The sequence below is a fragment of the Mastacembelus armatus genome, chromosome 17 (genome assembly GCF_900324485.2).
Source record: "Mastacembelus armatus chromosome 17, fMasArm1.2, whole genome shotgun sequence".
Lineage (NCBI taxonomy): Eukaryota > Metazoa > Chordata > Actinopteri > Synbranchiformes > Mastacembelidae > Mastacembelus > Mastacembelus armatus.
In genome coordinates this window covers 12100775-12126269 of record NC_046649.1, presented here as the reverse complement: position 1 = coordinate 12126269, position 25495 = coordinate 12100775, and the positions used below count along the sequence as shown (strand labels likewise).

Here is a 25495-nt window from a genome sequence, read left to right as displayed (position 1 = left end):
GTTATATTACTTATTTACAAAGACAAAAAATTATGGTTAATTGATGCATGAACAAATAGGTGACAGTTTTGAACAGGACCCTATCATTTAGAAGTGAGGATGGTTTCCTTTGAGGATAAAGACAATGAATAAAGACAATGAATGAATGAATCTTATTTGTAGACAGTATTAACTTGAAGCTAATTATTTCTCCTTAATACTTTTGTATGGCAGCTTCTGAATGGTCAGTGATTCAAAAGTCCATCCATCCATTATCTATACCTACTTTTTCCTAACCAGGGTCACAGGGATCTGCTGGAGCCTATCCCAGCTCTCTTTGGGTGAAAGGCAGGGGTCCACCCTGGACAGGTCACCAGTCCATCACAGGGCCACATAGAGACAAACAACCTCACACACTCACACTCACTCCTATGGGCAATTTAGAGTCACCAATCAACCTGACATACATGTTTTTGGACTTGTTTTAAAAGTCAATAACACAAAACAATTACTTGGATGATTTACCACATGCTAAAGTATGCAGGCGTCATCTATACAAACCAATTCAACTGGTGATGGAAATCTGACACTTGTTCTTTGAACACTTTGAATGTTCTTATTATTCCATTCAGGTGAATTTGATCTGTTTTCTCCTTTTAGCCCTTATTCACATTTTGTCCACAGCTGGTCCTTAGGGAGCCTTCCAGCCCATCTTCATAACACGCAAGTGACATAAATACTCAACCACTGGGGACTAGAAAAGAGATTATTCTTACCTTACCATTGAATGACATGGCTAAAATGACGCCTTTGTTACGTTATCTTGAACTAATACATATAGTACTTCACATATAGTAAGCCTATGAAATGATAATTTGCCCCAACTGACTAAAGCAGGTGCATGTATTGTATCTATATCAGAGAAAATAAACTGCTCAAAAGACTATCAATTGCAAACCCAATCAAAGGACTATATTCATATTTACAGTATATGTATCTTAATGTGTTGTTAATAGATTTGTGTATATGGACAAATTGAAGACATTTTTCATTTTAAAAAAACAGAACACAAGATATAATGGACATGGAAACCAGGAAAAATCAAATATTGTTTGTACACAATCCTATAGGGGAAATAAGCTTTGTTTCAGACACACAACCACCACAAATAGGCCATCACTTGTATATAGTTAGTGTGTCTCTGTATGTAAGAGGTGAAGCCTTATTTCTCCAGTCATGTTTAGTAGACATTAAATGTTTAAAAGGAAACAATTTCGACATATTTCTAAATTTTAAGGGTATAGCTGCAAAAACAATAAATATTCACCTATATCCTCGTCTATCAAAGGTGAGCTTCTTTCTCTCACTCTGATAGGCTAACCAATTGTGGGGAGGAGTTACAGTGTTTGGCTCTTTCGTATTTCGTATTTGCTGAAACAATAAAGGATCTGTCGAGTGAGAGAGCTGGAAGAAGAGAGGAAAAAAAAGTTAAATTTAAGCCAGAGCTGCTTCCCTGAAGTTATTCTCAAAAACAGCATCACACATCTCGCCTCCAGGCAGTGGGCACAGCGGAAAAAAGCTAGAGGCATGGGAACAACAACGTTAAAAATGCTGAAACTTTTGCTTTTATTGACCATCACGCAGGTACGTTATGATCATTTCCTCTCTATATTTTCATCTTCTCCAAAGCATTGTAACAAATGCAAAAGAAAAACCATTTAACATTATCATTGTGCAGTAGTTGGCAAGCGTGGCTACCTTTGATGATATACATATCCAGATTAAGAACAGTGTATAGCCAGAGAACCTTTGAAACATATGAACACAGGCTCTTTTGACCATCACTGCTTTCAGCAAGTGCATGCGGCATGCCCAACCTTAGCTCAATAGACAAATTCATTCCAACCTGAAAAAAATACCTGCACTGACCAGTCCTGAAATCTGTGATGAGTGAAAGTAATGTGCAGCCTGCTGCCTCTTATGCTCTGAGAATATGATACAGGGCATAATTTGCCTCAGGATATAATGTGAAATACCAAAAGCTTGGTACTCTTGGCATGATGTCTTGAAAATGCTGTATTTCCTGTCATTTTCCATCAAGTTCTTCCCCTTTTCATCCATTAATTTTCCATGCTTTGTCATTTTCAGATGTGTGCTGCTCAAAATGGTAAATCATCTTTTACATTTTTTTAGATACTTTCTGTTCATCATAATATCCCTTTAAAAACTACCTTGAAAACTGCCAAAAAGATTAAAGATCATTTACTTAATATATGTAAACACTATTTCTAATTAGCCTTGTGAGTGTTGACTATATTCCAACATTCTCCTCCATCTCTTTCAGACATCACTTTGTCAGTGTTTACAGTCACATCTAAAAGTATGACAGTGCAGTGGAGTGGCCGCCCTGGTGCCAGCTCCTACAGGATCACAGCAACACCCAAGCAGCCCTCAACGCAACCAGTCTTTGCTCAGTTCAGCGGCAGCACCGTGATGGGTTCCATCAATTCCCTGTCACCAAACACCGTGTACACTGTGCAGTTAGAAGCCATGGACAATGCTCTCAATGTGCTTAGCAGTGCAAAGACCGAGGAGACAACAGGTCAGTTACAACACCCAGAAGAGCAAAGGAGGAAACTGGTAATTCGGACAGAAATGTCAACACTTGTATGATACATGTATATGACCTTTACAGGATAGTGGAAGAAATATATATAAATCCCTTTCTTAGGTAAAAGTGGATATAATATGTAAAAGGCAAATGTGACAGGTGTTAAATATTAACACAAACAGTAAACATACCACAGTAACATACCCTAAATGTATTTGTTATAGAGACATTGTGTATTCATATAATATTGGATTATTATTGAAATCAGAAATCAGGACCTTTTAAATAAAATTTAAATTTAGGTGGTTTTGTACTATGATCAACTACTATGATGATTGGTCAATAATGATTTATCAATGACATGCCAATCATCATCGTAAATCATCTGTAAAGTAACCAAGAGCCACATCTTACAATTAAATGTATTGGATAGGTATAGAAAAGCATGAAAGCAAAAATACCCAAGAAAATTAAAATACTTTTAAACTGTACTTAACTACAATGTACGTGATTACAAATGACTGCATTTTAGGGAGGCAATCCTAAAAGTACTTTGATCTCTAACTGACTTTACTTCTACTTTTCACTTTTTTTTCCCAGCTCCTGATATCCCAAGCATTGTGCAAACCTATTCCAAAAACAGCGACAGCATCACTGTGGTGTTCACAGAGGTTTTTGGAGCAACTAGCTACATTCTCAGGGCAGAGACAGATGATTTTTTCTTGGAGACCCCGGTGAGCGGTTCCCCAGGAACCGTGGTGCAGCTCCAGCCATACACAGAATACAGTCTAAGCGTCATGTCTGTCAACTCAGGAGGGAGGAGCCAACCCTCAGAGCCTGTCAATGGCAAGACAGGTATGGGCGAAAGGTCTTATACTAAACAATCCTAAAGACCCTGCTGGCTTCACATTGTGGCCAAAGCATTAAAAAATATTGTAGAAGGTTCAGAAACCACTTGATCAAATAGCTACTTTAGCAGATCTGACTACACTCATTCAACACATACCTATGATTTTCACTATGAAGACTAAAAATAGTCTTCCTAACAATCTATAAAATCTATAAAATTAAATAACAGTGATTGTTCAGTGCACATTTACTTTACCTGCCACATTAGAAGCCGGAAGATGGTAATCAGTATACAGAGAGTGAAATGTAGTGTTTCTGAGGTTGCTGGAGGACAATAGCTGGTCTTCTTACTTGGCCAGCAGTAGCGGCTTGTCATTTCACTGCATTGTCACACCATCTCTGCTCTATGAAACAACACAGAAGTGCAGAAACTGTATCCATCCTTGTGCACTATCATCTCTTATGAATTGAAAAGAGAAACCATGAGAACTAGGTTGTCGCCCTTCCTCAAGGAATAATAGTTGTAATCAGAATCAGAATCACATGGAAATTTCACACCTCTCACAAAAATGGCAGGGAAAGAACAAAACTAAGAAATATGTGTGTTTTCATTTTTTTCCATTATCTTTAATTATTCTCTATTTGCCCATGTCTGCAGTGGTGACCGCACCCAACTTAAACACTACCTCCCCTAGCAACGACTCCATTGCTGTCACTTGGCCCCCTGTAGAGTACGCAGTCCTCTACACGCTCTGCATTATCCAAGAGGGCTCCAGTTCCCGCCTCAAACTGAACACCACTGACACCACATTCACCTTTGACGATCTAGAAGCAGGGAGGACCTACTGTATCAAGGGCACAGCTTGGGATGCTGAGGGTCGCACTGGAGACGATCTCACTGTCTGTCAGATCACACGTAAGCATGATAATAAATAAAGTAATGAACATGTGAAAGAACAACTACACTACAACCCCAGTAGGTAAGTTGGCATCTCTTTGGTTTTTATTTTCAGGTCCTCCAAGCCCAGATGTGATCACTGTCCAGGTGACTCCTGGTCGGTCTCTTGGGATCGCTGTGTACTGGCTGCCTGTGCAGGGAGCTGAGAACTATATTGCCTGGTTCTCTAATGGCCAAAACTGTACCTCTGAAGTTAATACTTACTGTTATATACCTGTAGAGTGTGGCCAGAACCGCTCTGTCTCTGTCATAGCCTATAACAACGCCGGACCCAGCAACCCCTCACAACCAGCTGAATATTTTACATGTGGGTATGCCACACACAGCCCACAGCCATACATAACATACATTTGGCATATCAGACACAAAATCCCACATTTGGGAAAAAGTGGAATATGTGTAATTTTGCTGAGAGTCAAATGAGAAGGTTGATGCTGCTCTCATGTCTATATCATAATAATGAATCTACAGTCATTAGCTGGTAAGGTTAGCTCAAAGACTAGAAAACAAGGGCACAGCTCATTATCTCTTATTACTTTCTATTTGTCTGTGTCTGTTCTGCCAGATTTCAATGTTCTGCTGTTTTCAGTCTTTACATTATGACCATCTGCAGATTGTAGCATCATTTACTGCAATGAAAGTGGTGTCAATCTTTAATCTAAATCTCAGTAAGCATGTGAATAAGCGTATTTCCCCGAATGTCAAACTTTCCCTTCAAAAGGTGATGTCCATTCTTTTCCTGAACCTCCATCTCTCTCTCTATCAGACCCATGTCCTCCAGAGAACATCTGGGTGGAACAGCCCAGTGCAGGCAACTGCTTACTGAAGTGGGATGAGGTGCTGTTGGTGAACTACTATGTGGCTTTCATAAAGAGGGACGATGGGACTGAGAACTCGTGCAACACCACTGAAACCACCTGCCAATTCTCCTGCACCTGTGGCTACACCTACTTCGTAACCGTGTTCCCCTACAACAGTGCTGGCTCCAGCCCTTACTCACAAGTCCGCAACTACACCACAAGTAGGACCACGACAGAAGCAATCACATATATTATCTCCATCACTTCATATTTTTCTTATCGAGCTAGGAGCATAGTAATGGTTTTGTATTTTGAGCCTGTTTATTTAATTATGGTAATTGAAAGCTCCACAACTGCACTGCTTTAAAAATGTGCATTTTGTCACAGCAGATATTTCCTGCCATATCAGGAAAAGCACAGGCATAATATAAAAATATTTGTTTTTCATTTAGTTGTCCCATTTTTCTCACAATACAATTTCCCTGATATAAAACACAATGGAATATCTTTTTAGGACTCATGGACCAGGCCCATCATGTTTGCAGTTAAACCTAAGCAGAATGTTTTATCTAAAAAGTTGTGGTGCTTCTTCAAAGGAAATATACTTTCGACCTATATTTTCATATTGTATATTGTTTCATATTGACACAACTGAAAATACAGTAGAAATATGGCAGTGTAAATATTCTGGATGATAGAAAATAGTTCAAAAACATAAAAAACCACAGTGCAATGTCCAATGTTAAGAATTATTCTCACCTATTTTTTGCATTTCTCCTCCCACTCCATCCCCTCAGTTCCTTGTTGCCCACAGGGGGTTACCATCAAGCTGGTTTCTACAGACACCTTGGAGGTCATGTGGTCACCGGTGAAAGGGGCCGAGCTGTACGAGACAACAGCAGCACAGACAAATGACATCATCCACTGTAATGACACAGCACCAGTGTGTGCGCTGTCAGATCTGAGGTGCAACACGGCTTATTCTGTGACGGTCACACCTTGCAGCGAGTTACAAGGATGCAACCGCACCTGTACACCGTACACACATGAGACAGGTATTGACAGATTAGAAGACGCCTCATGTCAGTAATACACACACACACACACGCACACACACACACACACACACACACACACACACACACACACACACACACACACACAAGATGCAGGTACTGGGCCATACATCAGTACTGCTTTAAAGTTTGCCATTTTGGGCAATATACATAAAGCTTCAGATTCAAGTGAAGAGATCAACTTCACTCCCACGTTTGTCCATAAAATATGATGCTACTGCCAGCAACTACACTGACCAAAATTATAAATGCAACACTTTTGTTTTTGCCCCCATTTTTCATGAGCTGACCTCAAAGATCTAAGACTTCTATGTACACAAAAGGCCTATTTCTCTCAAATATTGTTCACAAACCTGTCTAAATCTGTGTTAGTGAGCCCTACTCCTTTGCCGAGATAATCCATCCACCTCACAGGTGTGGCATATCAAGACGCTGATTAGACAGCATGATTATTGCTCAGGTGTGCCTTAGGCTGGCCACAATAAAAGGCCACTCTAAAATGTGCAGTTTTACGGTATTGGAGGGGTCTGGGGCGGGGGGTCTGAAAACCAGTCAGTATCTGGTGTGACCACCATTTCCCTCATGCAGTGCAATATATCTCCTTCGCATAGAGTTGATCAGGTTGTTGATTGTGGAACTGGAACACGCTGTCATATATGCTGATCCAGAGCATCCCAAACATGCTCAATGTCACCCATTGAGCATGTTTGAACATTGACATTGTCGGTGAGGATGCTGGCCATGCAAGAACTGGGAGTCTTAGATCTTTGAGTTCAGCTCATGAAAAATGGGGGTTTATAATTTGCGTTGCGTTTATAATTTTGGTCAGTGTAGTTAGCTTAGCTTAGCACAAAGAAACAACCAGCCTGGGAACCAGTCATTTTTGCACTTTCATTCTTGAATGAATTAGAACATGTAAATTGGTGGGCTTCAGATGGACTGGGAGGTTTTGTGACAGTCTCGCTGTTTTCAATCTTTATGCTAAGCCAAGGTGAGATAAGCAGCTGCTGGAGGTATTCTTATTTTTTCTATACAGAAAACATCAATCTTCTAATCTCACTCTGGATAAGAAACATGTCAAACTATTTTAAAATATTCATATTAATATGTTTTTCACTCTGCATTTATGACACTATTTTCTGTCTGTCTTGCTGCAGCACCGTGCACTCCAGAGATCCTGAGTATAACACAGACCAACAGCTCCACGTACACAGTCGTTATCACCACCCCCAACACACAAAACACCAGTTACACTGTAACTGCCATCGGACGCTACGACACATACAATTGCCAGACAAGAAACAGTACTTGTACATTCACACAGTTGCCCTGTGGTTCAACCTATGAAGTCACGACAGTGGCCATCACAACTATAGGACGGAGTCTGCCCGGTTACACTAAACCTTTAGAAACAGGTATGACACCTTATCACTAGGATTACATGTCAGGTAAGGTATTTCAGTGTTATTATCGAAAACAATTGTGGTTCAAATTAATGAAAAAACACACACATGCACTCCATTATCATCGTTCTGTATTCCTCTTCACAAGGTCCTTGCTGTCCACTGTCTATAAACGTGACCCAGGTCACTCAGGCTATGACCAATGTGACCTGGTCACCTGGCAATGGAGCGCGCTCCTATATCACCACCCTGATGTCCTCCCGTGGACATGCCAGATGCCACACTCTGGACACCCAGTGTCTGATGGGATGCATCACCTGCAGCACCAACTACAGCGTCAATATGGAAGCTATCAGCAGCACGGGACACAGGACAGAGTGCAGATATCATGGATTCTCATCCAGTGAGACACACACATACATGCACATTTGGAGTATATAGACAGTAGGAGGTAAAAGTATGTAAATGCCAAACAAATGATTTCTCAAAAGCCACTCACTTTTTTTCTAGGTCCCTGCTGTCCAACAGGCGTCAAGCTCTATCGCAGAACAAACAATTCTCTCAGGGTGTACTGGCGCTCTTTGGGCCCACTGATCAACAACCACACAGTAGCATTGTATGGAACAGGAGCCAACTACACCTGTATTGCAGCTGCTGGTAGTATGTACTGTGATATCCAGGAGGAAACATGTGGGGATGTCTATGCAGTGGTGGCAGCCCCAGTGGGGCAGAACGGGGTCAAAGTCAGCTTCTGTCAGGCCAGGACATACTCAGGTGAGTCATAAAGAAGACTCTAAAATCATCCATATCACACATTTGAATTTGTTCTTATTTATATTTTCTGTCATTCTCTCAGTTCCCTGCCCAGGAAGTAATGCTGGTATGGGTAAGTATCCTTTTGATTTGCAGTGTCTAAAAGAATAGTTTGACATTTTGGTTCATTTTTGTGCCAGAGGTTATGATGAGCTTGATCCCACTCTCAGGTTTGAATGGTAAATATGAAGCTCCTGGCAAAGGTTATCTCAGCTTAGCACAAAGACATTGAACAGTTAACTTGGCTTGGTCATTCTCTACTGTAGTTTGTTCGTTTGTTCAACTGAAGTTAAAATGCAGCACATGCTTTAATAGGCTGGTCTTCTTATCAAACTCTTGGCACCCCCCCCCCCAAAAAAACAAAAATCAAATCAAAACCATATCTTCCAAAATGTCAAATTACTCCTTTAAAGACATTTTGAGCTGTTTAAAAACTGCTGCTACACTCAAATCTTATCTCTCTTTAAGTGATCTCTCGTAGAAGACGGAGCGTGGATTAAATGTGGTACGTTCATTTGTTTTTCATCTCTCTTAAGAACATACCATCAAAAGACCAGATCATATACATGTGTACAAACTAAAACAGGGAGCATGCTTTCTCATACATTACGCTATTGTTTGTAAACATGCTCCTGTCTGTTTTATAGCATGAAGGATATTTTTTGACAGCATCATAAACATCCATAAACTGTACATACTGTCCACTGGTATGAGTCAGGCTTAATCATCAATCAGTCTCTGCATTCAAAACATCTCAAATACATGTCTGTAAAACATAAAACCAAGAATGAAGAAGGAAAATGAAGATGAAAATATGCTGTTGAAATGTGATATGAACATCTTATTTGTGTGTAAGAAGTCGCTCTAAGATAGAAATGTAGTAGCAAGACTCAGTCTGACAAAGGTGTATTCTGCTTTTTACATATAAAGTTTCACAAAGAAGGGTTTTTTTGTACAAAAGAGCTGGTACCTCATCACTGAAGTTTTCATGAGATATTGTTAGTAACTGGTTTTTCCACTAGGTCCAGGTTGACTATATCTCTCATCTTTCCTGCCCTACAGTGAACACACCTACCACCATGGACCTAACATGGACAGAGGAATGTGTTAACTGCAACGCCACAAAATACCTAGAAGAAATATCACTGTACTGTTGTTACTTTTGACTGCAAATGAAACTGTCTGACAAATGGAATAAATTAAAAAAACAAAAGGTAGAGTGCAAAAAAATAAAACAAAATATATTAACAATTTATTCAAGGTACAGTACCAGTCAAAGGTTTGGACACACTTTCTCATTCAATTCAATGGAAAAGTGTGTCAAACTTTTGACTGGTCATGTATTTGAAAAATATCTTTATGTTACAACTTTTTAAAGTTTACTGCATATTATTCAATTTTCTACTCTGCAGTGTCTGTTTAATCACTACATTTGCCCTGTTACAAAGACACTTATTGGACATGTGATAAAGTCTAGTGAACATGCAAAGAGTGCAGGCATGAAAACTTTACAGTAAACAACCCAAAGAAATATATCATGGCAATATTCCTTCAAAGACAAAATGAATTTAAAATTTTAAAAATATAGGACTTCCCTAAGTAGAAGACCTCCATATGGCTGCAGTATGACATGTCTCCTGATTTGTAAAGCAGGTTGGTGATATAGAAGAGGGCCAAAGCTAAGAGTAGGGCAGCAGACTGGATCTCATCTCATAAACCTGGAGTCATGTATGGCAAGTCCTGTGGATGACATGTCTAATGGCATGGCTGGAGAAAGATTCACTGAATTCGATTTTTTTTTCCAGTTCACAGAGGACACATTAAAGCACATTGTTTCTGCATTACAACTGTGTACTGTCAATTATCTTCTGTGGTTTTTCTTTCATGAAAAAGAGATGTTCTGTTTTGGTGTGTGGGGTTGGATACCTGAGATATATTCAGCTACTTTACATTCTAAAAATAATCAAGAAAAAACACTGAAAATGGAATTTACTAACATAGCCTGGAAGAAACAGACCTTGACTAAACTAAAAAGTTGTACAGCTGTCTCTGCCTGAGGTTACTGACATGTACAGGTATTATACTGCACATTAGAGGGGAGTGAATGATCAGATGCATTGGTTTATTTGGTGCTATTGAGAGTCACTCTAAAGAAGAAGATACAAGTTTGACAGGCTTCTCATTACTGATTCCTGTCAAAAAACAAATTGATGTTTTAATTTATTAAAACATTTTAACTCATATTGGTAGGTTGTGAAGTTCAGCTGCACAATATCATACATGCACGAAAGAACTCAAGATCATCCCTCTTCTACAGAAATGCACAACTGAAAACCAAACTTCCTTGTTCTTTATGTATAAATACAGTATATATGTGTCAAATGGGTTCTCACATTGATTACGAAGCAGGTCAGTTCAGTTCAGGTCAGGTCACCATGTCTCTAATGCCAGATGAATATGCTTCACACAGTTTCTATGAAGAACTAACTCACTATTACAGTTTCCATAAAGCTGAAATAGTTTAGATTCAAATAAACCCATTGACCACTTTCCTTTAAACAAATGGCATTTTAACTGTAATTAATGCAACTCACTGTATTGGCTAAATGGAAATGGAGAGGAACTCCATCTACCTGTCTTATGACTTATTATAACACTTTTTAAAAATTATTTGGATTACAATAATTTAATCACAAAAATGTGACACCCCCCCTCCCAATTCCTAGGAATTCTTGCAGTTAATGCAAGCCATGGCATTCTGATATGGCAGCAGGCATTACAATGTATGATGGCATCTGGATGGTGACCATATGTGTTCAATTGTTCAATGTGTTCAATTTTAAAGCGCGCTTACCATTTTTTATGTCTGATGCTCCCTATGAGTTTTACTGCTGAATTTAGATGAGGTTTTATAATTATAAATATGTGACGTTTATTTATGATCTTCTAAATATTCACATGGAAATTGTTTGTACATGTGTTACTGCTGCCTATCCTGGCGTAGAAGACAACTCTTCAAAAATACATTTGAATCTCATTATATTTCCTGGTTATGTAAAAAATAAATATAAAATAAAAATTGAAATCAATAATCAAATGAAAAATAAAACTAATAAAACACAGGACACAAACTGTACATGTTTTTGCCAACCAGCATAAAAAAATCCTAAAAGCGCAGCAAAGTAAATAATGTCTAATTATAACAGAAAAATGAACAAATCCTGTTTCTATATGAAGGTAGCGATACTAAAGAAATATATTTATTTAGAGAAGCATTACAGCTTATGTCTTCTCTTTCAACGTTTACTTAAACTCCAGATGTATGAGTTACAATATTCCAGGAACATGAAGGAAGTGCAGTTTGTATATAATACGGAGGGGGACTGAAAGCACCCCCACCTCGACCTAAGATAATTTGTGTCCTTCTCATGATGACAGTGAGCCCACAGGCATCTACCTGTCCTGGTTTAGGAACTTCCTGATTGGCTCCCATGAAGTTAATCTACAGTGCTCAGCCTGCAAAGATTTCAGATGTGCTGCTGAGTGCTGAAACCCACACGTTAACAATGGATAACATGTGGATGTTTTATTCATCAGTTATTTTTTTGTCTGTCATACAGGTAGTTTGTAAATTTTTTAAAAAATCTTATTGTGTAAATATTCTGTAATACTTTCTAATGAATTAACACAATCTGTTTTTATTTTTTAGATACAACCAGTTTCTGTTTCAGGTGAGTTTTCTGACTGATGGAATTTATGTTAGTGGCTCTTTTAGTGGTTTGAAGTGAACTGTATTTTCTTTTCCATCACTAATAAGGAAAGTTGGAGAGATAATCTTGCAGTGAAACTACATATATCTAACGAGAATTTAAATTAAATATTAGCACACTGAATTTTCTTATTTCTATGGTTCATCTATTTACAGTTTTCAGTCCAATCCTTAAACAGGTTTATTAGTGCTGCAACACATTTATTCATTTCTTCATAGTTCATCACTGAATAAAGATAGTTGAAAAAGTAATGTAATAATGAATAACTAAATAAATATGTACTTTACTATATGAAAATAATATCTCCCCATGGCTAATATTCCTTAAGCTTGGTTGTGACATTAAGTATTCAGGTAACACTGATCTAACTACACTACAGGGCGCTATTTTATTTTTTACAGACATATTTATCTACTACTTTTTATTTCAGGATGTAACATTGTGTCAGTGACGTCTCCTTCAGCATCAGCACTGAATGTCAAATGGAGCAGCTACACTGGAGCTTCAAGTTATTTACTGGACTTGAGAGCATTGAATGCTACCAATATTGCCCCAGTGATGGCAAAGTTCCTGCCACCCAACACGCAGGGGCTGGTTCAGGGGTTAAGACCTGGACATCTGTATCAAGTCACACTTAAGGTTTTTGTGTTTTTTAACACCGCGTGCACAGATATTAAAACAGCCATGACAGGTAAAGAATTTTAAAAACCAGTTAAATATATCAGAATAAACCCTTTGCTGAATAATTAAGAGTTCTTTGTCTTATATTCATACAGTGCCCGCTACGTCTCAGATGACCTCTTTAATAGCTACTTCAAGTACATCTATAAGATTTCAGTGGTCTGCCGGGACAGGGGCAGACAGCTACATCTTGTTTGTGGAGGAGCAGTTTACATCCCCTGCAAAGAAATACAGTCAAACCTTCACAACCCTGGGTGGACAAGTGTCTGGCCTGACTCCGGCTACAGTATACAACTGTTATGTTTACTCTTCCAACAGTGCTGGAAGTGGTGCCAAAAGTAATACAAAGACAATCATGACATGTAAGTGCTAGCCAATGCTGGTTTTGTTTATTTTTATTCATTAACCTTAATCAGAGGGCATATTCCCCTATTGACTTATGTCACTGCAAGGTGTGTGAGCTGAACCTTTGCACCTAATAATATATAAAACCATGGTATAGTGATTTGTAATTGAGCTAAATTAATACCTGTGTTTTCTCTTGGAAGTGATGCAGCCACCAACAGGTGTGACTCTGGTATCGACGGGAAAAAGCACAGCCCAAGTGACATGGAATACTGCAAGTAAAGTCCTCCTCTATCAAGTGTCAGTGAGTGACAACAACAAACCCAACAATGCCCCCATCATCAGAAACACCTCAACCACATCCATGGATATCAGTAATCTGGAGCCCTGCTCCACCTATACAGTTGGAGTATCATCAGTCAGCGTCTATTTGGTGCCTGGGGAACCTGCTAATGTTACATACACCACCACCTGTGAGTAATTTAACAGAATTGATAGATATGCTCGCACTTTGTCTTATGTTGACATTGTCTTGAGTTTCCTATTGTCTGAGGTCCCCACAGACACACAATGCTAATCATAAATTCAAAATATGTAGAAAATGATTGAAGGGATAACATTTTATGTGACAATATATAGTATACACTATCCTTATTACACTGAAAGCTATCCATGAACAAATAAACAGTTATCAATATGTATGCATAAACTAGTCTTAAAATGGGGTCAGAGCCTTATCTAAGTTACAATTAAGAAAAAACAATCATTATATTGTTTTTGTCCATGCATTGTTCTAACATTCACATTATAAGAATTTGAACCCCTATGCCAATGGAATTAACAAAAGCTAAGTCTGAAGTTAGCAAACTGAGCAAAGACAGAATGTGTGGTTCGGAGCTACTTTGAGAAACACAACATTTAACAGTTAACATTTTGCAATACACAAACAATCAAAAGTTGTAGATTTGGAAAGGGCTGCAAAGTGATTGCAAAGAGTTTAGATATTCCCCACTCCACAAGCTGTCTATCAATGGACATGATTTAGTACTGCTGCTCTTCTTAAAAGTAGGTGCCTAGCCAGATGACTGTAAAGGCAGAAGGCAATGAGATAAAAAAATGTCCAAAATAAACTAAACACTTAAAGCTTAAAGAAATCTCTGGACAGAGTCAGTCTGTTCAGGAATCTATGCCAATTTGCCTATGGGCCTGAACCTCTTAGGACAAGGGGACGCAGCAGAACAATGAACCTAAACATCGAAGTAAATCTAGCACAGACTAACTTCAGAGAAAATCCATTTACAAATTGTAAATCTAGGATTTGGTAAGGTCACAAATGTAAAACTTATGAAAATCATATACTAAGCTGAATAAATACTCTTTAACATGTGTCATCTGTACACAACATGTTTTCCTCAGCCATAAACCCCGTGACGACCGTCTCTGCGGACTACAGATGCTCCAGCAGCATGGTGACTATAACTTGGGATGTGGTGCTTGGGGCCACCTCGTACAGGGCCACAGTTGTTGATGACACTGGCACATCCATTAACTGCACATCGGCCTCCAACAGCTGCCAGATTACCATGCTCAAATGTGGTATGATGTACCAGGTCTTTGTCACAGCCATCTCTCAGAGATGTGAGACTACCTCCAACACCTCCACCTCGTTTGAGACAGGTGAGCATAGCACTTTGTCATGTGTATTTGTGTGTCATCCATCAGTCCATTCATACATTATCAATACTGTTTAGAGCAAGGGTCTCTAACAACAAACATTCACACTCACTTTCATATCTACAGGCAATTTAGAATAATTTATTAATACAGGCTGTTCAGAGAAATCATCTATTATCCAGCACACGCACTCAGCACCCTGCTACTGGAGTTGCTGAATTCAAACATGGAGGAAAATTAAAAAGGGAGTCAAATTTTAGGTTCTTTGGATAATATTTGTGGACAAACAAGAAGCCGGGGCCAGAGCTTATACATTTTTCATTCTACACTGTCCATTAATTTGTCATTTATTGTGCAATACGGTCTAACTTTCTTTTCCCTTTCTGTTACCTCCAGTGCCTTGTGCTCCAGCTAATCCTCAGACGTTCATTGACTGTACCAGCAATGTGATCACCTTTAGCTGGCTGCCCACAAACAACACCTTCTTCTATGTGGCCACAGCTGTGGACAACACTGGCAAAGAGAGTACGTGCATGACAACAGACGGGTTGTGTTATTTTACGGATACGGAGTGTGGACAAACTTACACGTACACAGTTTATGCCGTCAGCGATCAATGCAATAGTGAAGCCAGCCAACCTCTATCTGTATGGACCAGTAAGTATAATTTTAATGTTGATATTCTGCTGTATTTATTTGTCACCAATTTCCACAAAAACTATTAAGAGACATCAGAGAGCCACACTGTTTCATTCGCTAAGATGCACTTAGTCCACACTACTTGAATCCTTATTATATGTGACACTATTATCGATTAAATATTAAATATTACCAATCATAAAAATCTAAAATTGCTATAGTACATATATGCTTCTTCTATAATTATGAACTTAAAGAACTTCCAGTACCTGCAAAAAATCACTTCTTTAAGTTCTTAATATATAACTATGGCTAATGTGAAATCCATTTTTTAATTGTTTTTTCTATTTTCCTCAAGCTCCTTGTCTACCAACAAACTTAAAAACAGAATTTGATTGTAGCTCTGATGAGCTGAAAACAACCTGGGACTATGCTGCTGGAGCTCTTTCCTACAATGTAGAAGCACAGGGGGGAACTGGAGAAACGTACAACTGCACCTCAGCCTCCAACAGCTGTGCAATAACCAACATGCCATGTGGTAAATACCTCTCTGTGTGGCTGATCGCTTCTAATGACAAATGCTCCACTGACAAGATGCTGGCAGATGTGGTTCAGACTGGTATGTACTAGGAGACAAATGTATATTATTTATAGTTCCTAAGATTTGAAAATTATATTACTGCTGCTTTGCGACTTATTTGCTTTGAGAGACTAGACAGTAAATCTTCCCCTCTCTCCAGTTCCCTGCGCCCCCACCGGTGTGTCAAGATCAGTTAACTGCAGCCAAGACTCTGCAAGTGTTAGCTGGACAGCGAGCAGCGGTGCCATATTCTACAATGTTGTTGTTCAGGATGCAAATGGGAATTCAAATATCTGCAGTTCAATGGGTAGCAGCTGCTTGATCGAAGGTCTGACATGTGGACAGAATTATACCACCAGCGTTATCAGCACGAATCTCATATGCAACAGCACTGCCAGTGAGGAGGTCACCTTTAAAGGAGGTAGGTAATAGTGTACATCTTTGTACAAACACAACACTTGAACTATACATCTTCTTATTCTCTATAAAACATATATTTCTTGTAAAAATAATAACATCTTAATGTAAGATTTTCTGTCACCACACTTTCTGACTGAATCTTCCACTGCTTCTTCAAGCACCATGTCCTCCCACCAACATCACAGCTATATACAACTGTGCTCCTAACCCTGCACTGGTATCATGGGTGGCCAGTGACAGTGCCAAATACTATACTGTTGTTGCTGTGAGCAGTAGAGGTCATACATCAGAGTGCACAACCAATAAAACATCCTGCAGGCTGCCTGGGCTCCACTGCGGGCAGGTTTACACCATTGGTGTTTCAGGAGCAGATGACCGCTGTACAGGTCAACTGAGCGACACCGTCTCCCTGGTAACAGGTAACACAACACTGACTACCACCACTGATGTCAATAATGGGTGGCTCACATAGATTTCCTGATGTTTTGTTTCTCTCTCCAGAGCCATGTACCCCCACTAATGTGTTGAGCCAGCTGATATGTAGTGCTGGCACTGCTCAGGTGTCCTGGGCTCCCTCTGTAAATGCAGTGAGCTATTCTGTGAAAGCCACCAGCAATGGACAGAACCTCACCTGCACCAGCTCCAGCCCCAACTGCACACTGAGTAACCTACTCTGTGGTCAGCCATACGACATTTATGTGACTGCCACTGACGGCACCTGTATCAGCAACTACAGCTCCCCTTTCAGACAGAACCAAGGTACTGAGGGAGAGTACGGGCCATATCAGACTTACCATACATCTTCTGTAACTCTCTCTTACTCTGATGTCGAACAACTCACTAATACTTTAATCCAATCAAGCTAAAAAAAAAAAAAAAAAACATGTAGAGCTTACTTTTGTAAATATGTTTTCCATTGCATTTGCACATAATTGAAAGTGGTTGAGTGCTTGTGACATGTTTTTGTTTGTTTTGTCTGTTAGTACCATGTGCTCCACAGAACATCAGCACAAACCTCTTGTGTGGCACAAATACCTTAACACTCAGCTGGACTACTTCTGCTGTGCCCCTCAACTACAGAGTCACTGCTGTGCTGCTGGCTGGAAACAACTGGTCAGTAGCCTGCCATACTAATAGTACGAGCTGCACACTGAGTGGCCTTCAGTGTGGACAAACATATAACGTTTCTCTCAAAGCTTCCTCTGGCAATTGTACTGGACCATGTAGCCCAGCACAGACTATTCAGACAGGTAATGAAGATACCAATGATTAGAGGATAACATTAACTGTATTTCATTCTAAAGTATATCTGTGATGTCTTCCTCCAGCCCCCTGCTCCCCACAGAGTTTAACAGCAGCGGTAGATTGCAGTACAAACTCTGTTCTGGTCTCCTGGAACAGCTCTCCTGGTTCTAGCGTTTACACAGCAACAGTGACAGGTCCCAACAACTTTTCTGGAAAATGCTCCACATCAAATCTGACATGCTCGGTCTCCGGCCTGCAGTGTGCCACTCAGTACAATGTCACACTAACATCCAAGGATGGCCAGTGCACCAGCTCTCCCAGTCAAACTACTGTGATGACAGGTTGTGTTTACATGTTTGATTTGGATGATTTATTACCTCAAATGTCTTGACTTGATCATGAGACAAAAAACTTTCTTCTACGTGTCCCTCTAGGACCATGTGACCCTGTCATGTGACCAGTTGAACACTGCTGTGTCACCTCAGCTTCCTGGCTTAGTTTGGATTTTATTTATTACAAACCTGTCATACTTCTATAATTCTCCTCAGGTCCTTGTCCTCCTCAGCTAATAGCTGTTGACCTGCAATGTGGCTTCCGCACTGCTGTCCTGTCCTGGGAGCAGAGACCTAATATTGAACTGTATATAGCTACTGCAATCAAGGCATCAGGAGGAGGGATGAAGAAGTGTAACTCTACAGGCTTTACCTGTCAGTTCCCTCATCTGGACTGTGGAGAGGTGTACAACTTTACTGTAATAGCAAAGAGCCAAGACTGCTACAGCCAGGCCAGCAGTACTGTGTCCATCCAAACAGGTACTACAATATGTATTCTGTGTATTCTGTATTCAGCAGGGTAAAATACCTAAATACACACCTTTTTATGCTTCAGTTTTATAAGAGTAAGGATATAAGTGCATATTCTGCACAATAAGACTTGTAACCTTTGAGACTTTCTTTAGATTTTGTTGAAAATACTACACAGTTTTTTGTATGAAATACAGCGGGTAAAATAAGTATTGAACACGTCAACATTTTTTCAGTTCATTTCTAAAGCTTGTTTGTATGGAAGAATGGGCTAAAATTACACCAGAGCAATGCATGTGACTAGTTTCTCCATACAGGAGGAGGCTTGAAGCTGTCATTACCAACAAAGGCTTTTGTACGAAGTATTAAATAAATTTCAGTAAGCACGTTCGATACTTTTTCCCTGACATTTCACGTTATTACACGTAACTGAATTCATGGACATCTATGGTTTGATTTCTTTGCATGTGTGGATTACATGGGTTGTCACCAACATCTGGTGAAACTGTCATGTCAATAGCACCTTTAGAAATATATTTACTGAGAAAAATGGTGAAATACGCAAAAATGGTGTTCAATACTTATTTTACCCGCTGTATATGTGCTACAAAGTAGTAGCAGCAGTTTTGTTTTGTGGGTATTTCTACTCCTCCTCTACTCTACTAAATCTCACATTTCTAACCATGGATATGAATACTTCTACCACTACTCATGATTGTTTTTTTTTTCTCTTTTTGCTCATGTTAGAGCCTTGCCAGGCTGTGATTGTGTCTGCCCAGGCGTTCTGTCTGAGTGAGGCAGTGCAGATCTCCTGGCAACAACCAAATGGAGTTAGTAATTACTTAGTTAAAGCTGCAGGGAGCCTTGGATATGTGAAGATCTACAACACAACCCAGACCCTGCTGTCAGCAGCTTTGCCATGTGGACAGGACTTTAATATCACTGTGCAAGGACAAGGCAGCAAATGTGACAGCATCCCCAGCGCTCCTGCTTTCTTCACAGCTAGTATGGTCTTATATTTTACACCAAAGTACACATGCACATCTTTTTTCAACTTCATGTATATGTTTTGACTGTACTTACAAGGTCATTCAAGTCTGATGTCAGGTGAGATTTTAAAAAAGCGGTATGTTGTTCATATTCACATACTATTTCAGAAAAGAAATGTGACCATAAATGGGCTAAAATGTAGGCACTTAAACATCCCGTTACTATTTAAACTCCTGATAATCAGGGTGCTCTCTGGTGTTTTCTATTTATAACATTTAAAATGGTTTGTTGAAATTTGTTGAAGTACACTGAATGGAAATTCATTTAAGACCAAGAAAGCAGTTAAATACCTATAAACATATATATATATATATATACAAATATATTTCTCCAACCGATTAGTCAATATGCAACATTATCTATGGTACTTGTAGTCGAACAAATTGGGTTTTGTTGGGTGTACTAGTAAAACTCAAGGAGGTGGCCTTTGATATTGTGAAATGACAATAATTATTTATTTCCTTGACAATAATAGCAAAATTCTATATTGTGCATATCTATCTATCTAGATAGATAAGATTTATTTACCATTCAATAAATGTATTGAATATAAATAGTTCACAGTTAGATAACATTACATTTTTGTTGAACTGTTCATTTACTACTCTTGAGAATATGAATAGTATCACTCTTACGTTTAAATCTGACATGCTAAAGATTGTACCCATCATTCTCTTGTCACAGTATGTAATGACTAACCTTTTCTGTTCACTGTCTTTTATCACCAGTGCCATGTGTTCCCACTAATGTGTCAGTGGTGACAGACTGCACCAACAACACTGCTGCTGTGTCCTGGTCTCCCAGTCGTGGAGCTGTACAGTACTCAATGATAGCCCGCAATAGTCACTTCAACATCAGCTGTCAGACCTCCAGCCTCAGCTGTAGCCTTGACAAACTCAAATGTGGCAGCCGCTACACTATTCAGGTAGCAGCTATGGATGACAACTGCTCTAGTATCCCCAGTCAGGCTCTTATATTCAACTCAGGTGAGGAAGGAAACACCCATGAACCCACTGTAATGCACTGCTATAGTTTTATACTTTTGTGCTGAGCATGGCAAGCATTGTTATCTTACAATTTGAGGCTAAATAATCGATTAATTTGATTTGATAATTGATTATTCACAGCCCCTTGCCCACCCCAAAATGTGAGTGTCCAGGTCAACTGTTCATCAAATGACATGACAATTTCTTGGAATATCATCGGAGAAGCTGACTACACTTTGGCTTCAATAACTGCAGAAAATGGAGGAATCAACAAGAAATGTAATACTACAAACACAGCGTGTATCATTAAAAGTATGACCTGTGGCAATACATTCATCGTTAAGGTCATTTCTGTCAGAGGTGACTGCCGCAGCCAGCCCGGTCAGATCCACAGCATCCAGTCAGGTATGAAAACTGGAAAAAAAAAAAAAAGCCATCCATCCTTGCAGAAGTTCATCCATCTGGTCACTTATTTAACTATTTACCTTTCAGCTCCCTGTCAGACTCAGATAATTAGAAGCAACCTCGACTGTGTGACCAATTCAGCCTGGATATCATGGGATGCTACTTCAGGGGCAGATATCTACACCGTGACAGCTGTAGGAGGACAAGGGTATTATGCCAACTGCACCACCTCCAACAACACTACATGTGTGGTGAAGGACCTGGCATGTGGAGTACTATATACCTTCAGTGTTATTGCTAAAAACAGATGGTGTGAGAGTCAACCAAGCGCCACCACTGAATTGCAGACAGGTAACAGACATGAATCCTAGTGAGGTGTGCCTTTTTTATCATTTCAAATATTTATTCATGCTACAAAGTCAGTCACTGAACTATGTCTCCCTTGCCAGTATAACAGCCTACTCTCAGTGCCAAACTTCTTCCATCCACATTGTGTGGGAACTGAAAACAGGCAAAAAGGAAAACACAGTATACACTGTCACAGCAGAAGCTAGAAATCACACCTACCTGTCCTGCAATAACACAGGCAGTAGCTGCTATTTATTTAGAAATATTTATTTAGAAAACTGTAGTGTGTAGATTGTTGGTTACCAACCTTTTTGCCTTTCAGTTGTAGACTCTGTTGTGTACTGTGCCTGAATTATTTTTACATCAGCACAATCTTTTTTTTTAAAATTACCACAATACCAATGACAACACATCACGTGTCTACATTTAACTTCAAGTCACAAGTTGGATATGTCTGAGCTGGTCATCAAACAGTGATTGAAGAGTACTTCTGTCTTAAAAATTATTAGATTGTTTGTAATAGAAGACCACAGGATGCAGAACTATCAGATTTTTACATAAAAAGCAACAGGCTAAAGAAAAAAAATTAAAAGAGAAAACATTAGACCATAACTTTGGAATCTCTGGGGCCTTCTCACAGCCCCTTATATGTAAATACCCTGGTTGGCAACCAGTAGTGTTACTGGAAAATTGTGGTTTTATGAGAAAATCATATTTCAAGCCTACCATTACTGATTTATTTCCTCTTCACAGAGTCCTGTCCACCCAGCAATGTGACAGTAAGCACCTCATGTGAGGACAACAGTGCACTGGTGTCCTGGACTCCCTCTCCTGTTGCTGAAACGTACCATGTTGTTGCTACGGGTGTAGATGGACGCATGTATACTTGCAACACCACCTTCAGTAACTGCACCATATCAAAGCTCCCCTCAGACCAACAGTACAGAGTATCTGTAACTGCTAGCAATGAGAACTGCTCCAGCAAGGCCAGTCAATATGTAACAGCAAATATAGGTACTTGTTACATACACAAAAAACAGAAAGAACATTGGCATAATAAACTTTATGTAAATTCATAACACCTAATATTAGTTAATAATACAAGTTTCAGTGATGTCAAAATTAAGTATGAATTTTTTCTTTCTTTCCAGGTCCCTGTCGGCCTGACATACTTTCGGTTACATTCTACTGTAACAATCAGTCGGCTATGCTGTCATGGACACCCACAGATAATGTTAAATACTACGGATATGCCCAGGCTGGGAATGGAGAGATGCTGTACTGTCACAGCATGATTCCCACCTGTACTATCAAGGGTCTTGATTGTGGAGCAATTTACAATTTCACTGTCCAGTCCTTAAATGGCATACGCAACAGCTCCTTCAGTGACCCAGTGCAGATAGAAGCAGGTATAAAAGTTAAATAATGTAGTAATGTTGCACATATTTGGAATAATATCTTAAATACCGTTCTATCTCCCTTTAGCCCCCTGTCCTCCAGATGCTCTTGACGTACAGCTGCTGCAGATGCAGAGGGAGACCCAGGTGCTGCGCTTCAACTGGACAGAGGTTTCCTGCAGAGACGCTGAGTACATTCTGACCATAAAAGGAGCTCTTCTTGGTGACGGCCAGGCTCTGTTTGAGCTCTCCTCCTACTGGACAAACGCAGAGTATTTTGAGATCCCTCTTTCCTGCAGCTCATCCTACACTGCTACAGTGACGAGCAGGAACACAGCTGGTACCAGCAGCCCATCTGTGGCCCTCAACAGAATAACAGGTAGTTATCCCGAGCTATCCCGAGTTTTAACATTTTACACCTCAGACCACTCTGTCTTTATTGTAGCAGAGTATTTGTCCATATTAACCTGAGTACAGAAAACAGACCTATTTTGGGTGATTTTTTTTTCATGAGTAACAAATTACATAAACAATGGCTATAAACGACAAGTCATTTTAGGGAGAGCTAACTAGCCTTAGCATGTTTTAAAGTCAATCTATTTCTTCAAGTATTTGTAATGAAATTAAAAGAAAAAAGAAAAGAATGCTAAAAACGTACCATCCATCTGTCAAACAGCTATAACACCTATTCTGTAAAAAGTCGTGTGGTCTGGAGCTGAGTACACCTGGACAGGTCACCAAGTCCATCACAGAGCTAACGTTAGCCTTACATCACTAGCTAACCTTAACCTTATCAAACGCTACAGTCACGCAGAAATAACACAACAAATTCGACGTTTGTCTGGAAATATCTATTCTCTCCCAAGGCCTTCCAACAGCTGTACGTGAAGACAGATATAAACTCTTAATCTTTGTCGTTTTCTTTCCACTTTTCTTTCCTTTTTTGTCCCGCTAACAATGTCGCTTGCTAGCCTGCCAGTTAACACGTTCACATGTGATTGACAGCTTCGAGGTCCCGCCCCTTTGACGCTGGCCTCCTCTGATTGGTCGGAATTGCGAGCCAAGTTTTAAAAAAAAAAAAAAAAAAAAAACCTGCGCACAGCTGCCGGGCCAATGAAGGAGCTTTTAACTGTACCTCTCCACATTAAGACACGTGTTCGAGCATATTTCTTCTAAAAGATTTTAGAAAAAGATTTCAGAGTCAGTACAGGTGAAGTCAGACTGCCACACTGCCAGCGCACTGGGAAAAATTTGAGAGAAAATTGTTAGCATACAATAGCACACATTCCTTTTCAATTGACCATTTTCATTGCAGCCATGTCATCATAAAAAATACAGGCATGAATAATAACAACACCTCCAACATCTAGTCCTGTATTCCTCCATTGCAGCTGCTCAATACAACAGCAGTTTTTACCAACTCATTGTCACTGCTTACTGAAACACCTAAAGAGAACAGAGCCGTTGTCAATCTTAGAAAAAAGATTTTTCGAATATGGCAAGTCACAGTGTCTGCTCTGAAGATGTTGCTCATTTTGTCTTAAGGGTAAACAGGGAAAAGCATGTTTTTTAAATCAATGTTTCAGGTGTTTATCTAACAGAAGATTTTCTTCTCCCAGCTCCTTGTCCACCATCTGGAGTGATGTACAGTGGAAACAGCTTTTATGCCACAGTTTCATGGAACACTTCAGTGTTTGCCACTACATACACTGTATACGACAACAGCGTTAACCCAAAGGCTCAGCTATGTAACACTGCAGGGCTGTCCTGCACTCTGTCCAACATTACTTCCACTAACCTGGTGATCACAGCCAGCAACTCAGCTGGAGAAAGTGAAGCTCAACGTGTGCCAAATGGTAGAAAATACTGTATAAAGATATCATAAATGCTTATATAAAACATGACATTTAAAATTAAAACATACATTGTTTTTTTGTTGTGGTTTTTTTAGTGGTAACACACAGACGAAGGAGAAGAGATCTTACAGAACAAATGACAGAGAGTGGTGAGTTTGTATTATAAAAAACACTAGATTGCTTTAAAATATTTGTAAGGAAATAGTTGAAATGAAATGTTGCATGGCTTTTGTTTTTGTTTTAATGTTGCATGGCTCTTCAAGGGACTAAGGGCCTTCGTCTTATTTTTTTAAATACTAAGTTCTCAATGCTGCCTTTTGTTTGGCATTTTTTAAAGCTTTAACTATCATACAATCTGCAGTTTCTTCCTTGCATATTGAACAAACAAGCTTTATGTCAGCTGGGACCTAATTCACACCTCACACCTTTAACCCACAGGCCTCTCAGCTCCAGTGCTGGATATCAAAAAAACAAAGTCAACAGTTATTTTTGTTCAATGGTCTCAAGTGGATTCTGCGTCCCAGTACAGCCTGATGATCAGAAAGCAAGGCAGCGCCGATAAACCACAGGAACTAACAGTATATGGGCAAAATCTCCTTCTCAGTGATTTGAGCCCCAACTCCATCTACTGCTTCTCTGTGTTGGCCAAAAACTTTTCCAGTAGCGGACCAGAGTCAGAGTCGGTGTGTGTACAAACAGGACAGGGACTTCCCCTATAAATACAAAAACACTTCTGCAGACAAAGCTAGAAGTCAGAGCGCATCTATTGACTGTCAAAGTGAAAGGGATTTTTTTTTTATATATTAA

At 39.5% G+C, this 25495-nt stretch overlaps 1 protein-coding gene across 1 annotated transcript; it reads left to right on the top strand.

Moving 5' to 3' along the window:
* The first annotated feature begins 1435 nt into the window (after positions 1–1435).
* On the top strand, positions 1436–9666 carry fndc7a (fibronectin type III domain containing 7a). The gene is made up of 14 exons (XM_026312625.2): positions 1436–1623; positions 2128–2146; positions 2324–2581; positions 3191–3445; positions 4098–4355; positions 4453–4704; positions 5164–5418; positions 5995–6252; positions 7431–7688; positions 7825–8079; positions 8187–8450; positions 8533–8562; positions 8958–8994; positions 9552–9666. Exons 1-13 carry the CDS (start codon positions 1567–1569, stop codon positions 8987–8989), a joined length of 2451 nt encoding a protein of 816 aa, XP_026168410.1. The 5' UTR covers positions 1436–1566; the 3' UTR covers positions 8990–8994; positions 9552–9666.
* Positions 9667–25495: the final 15829 nt, after the last annotated feature.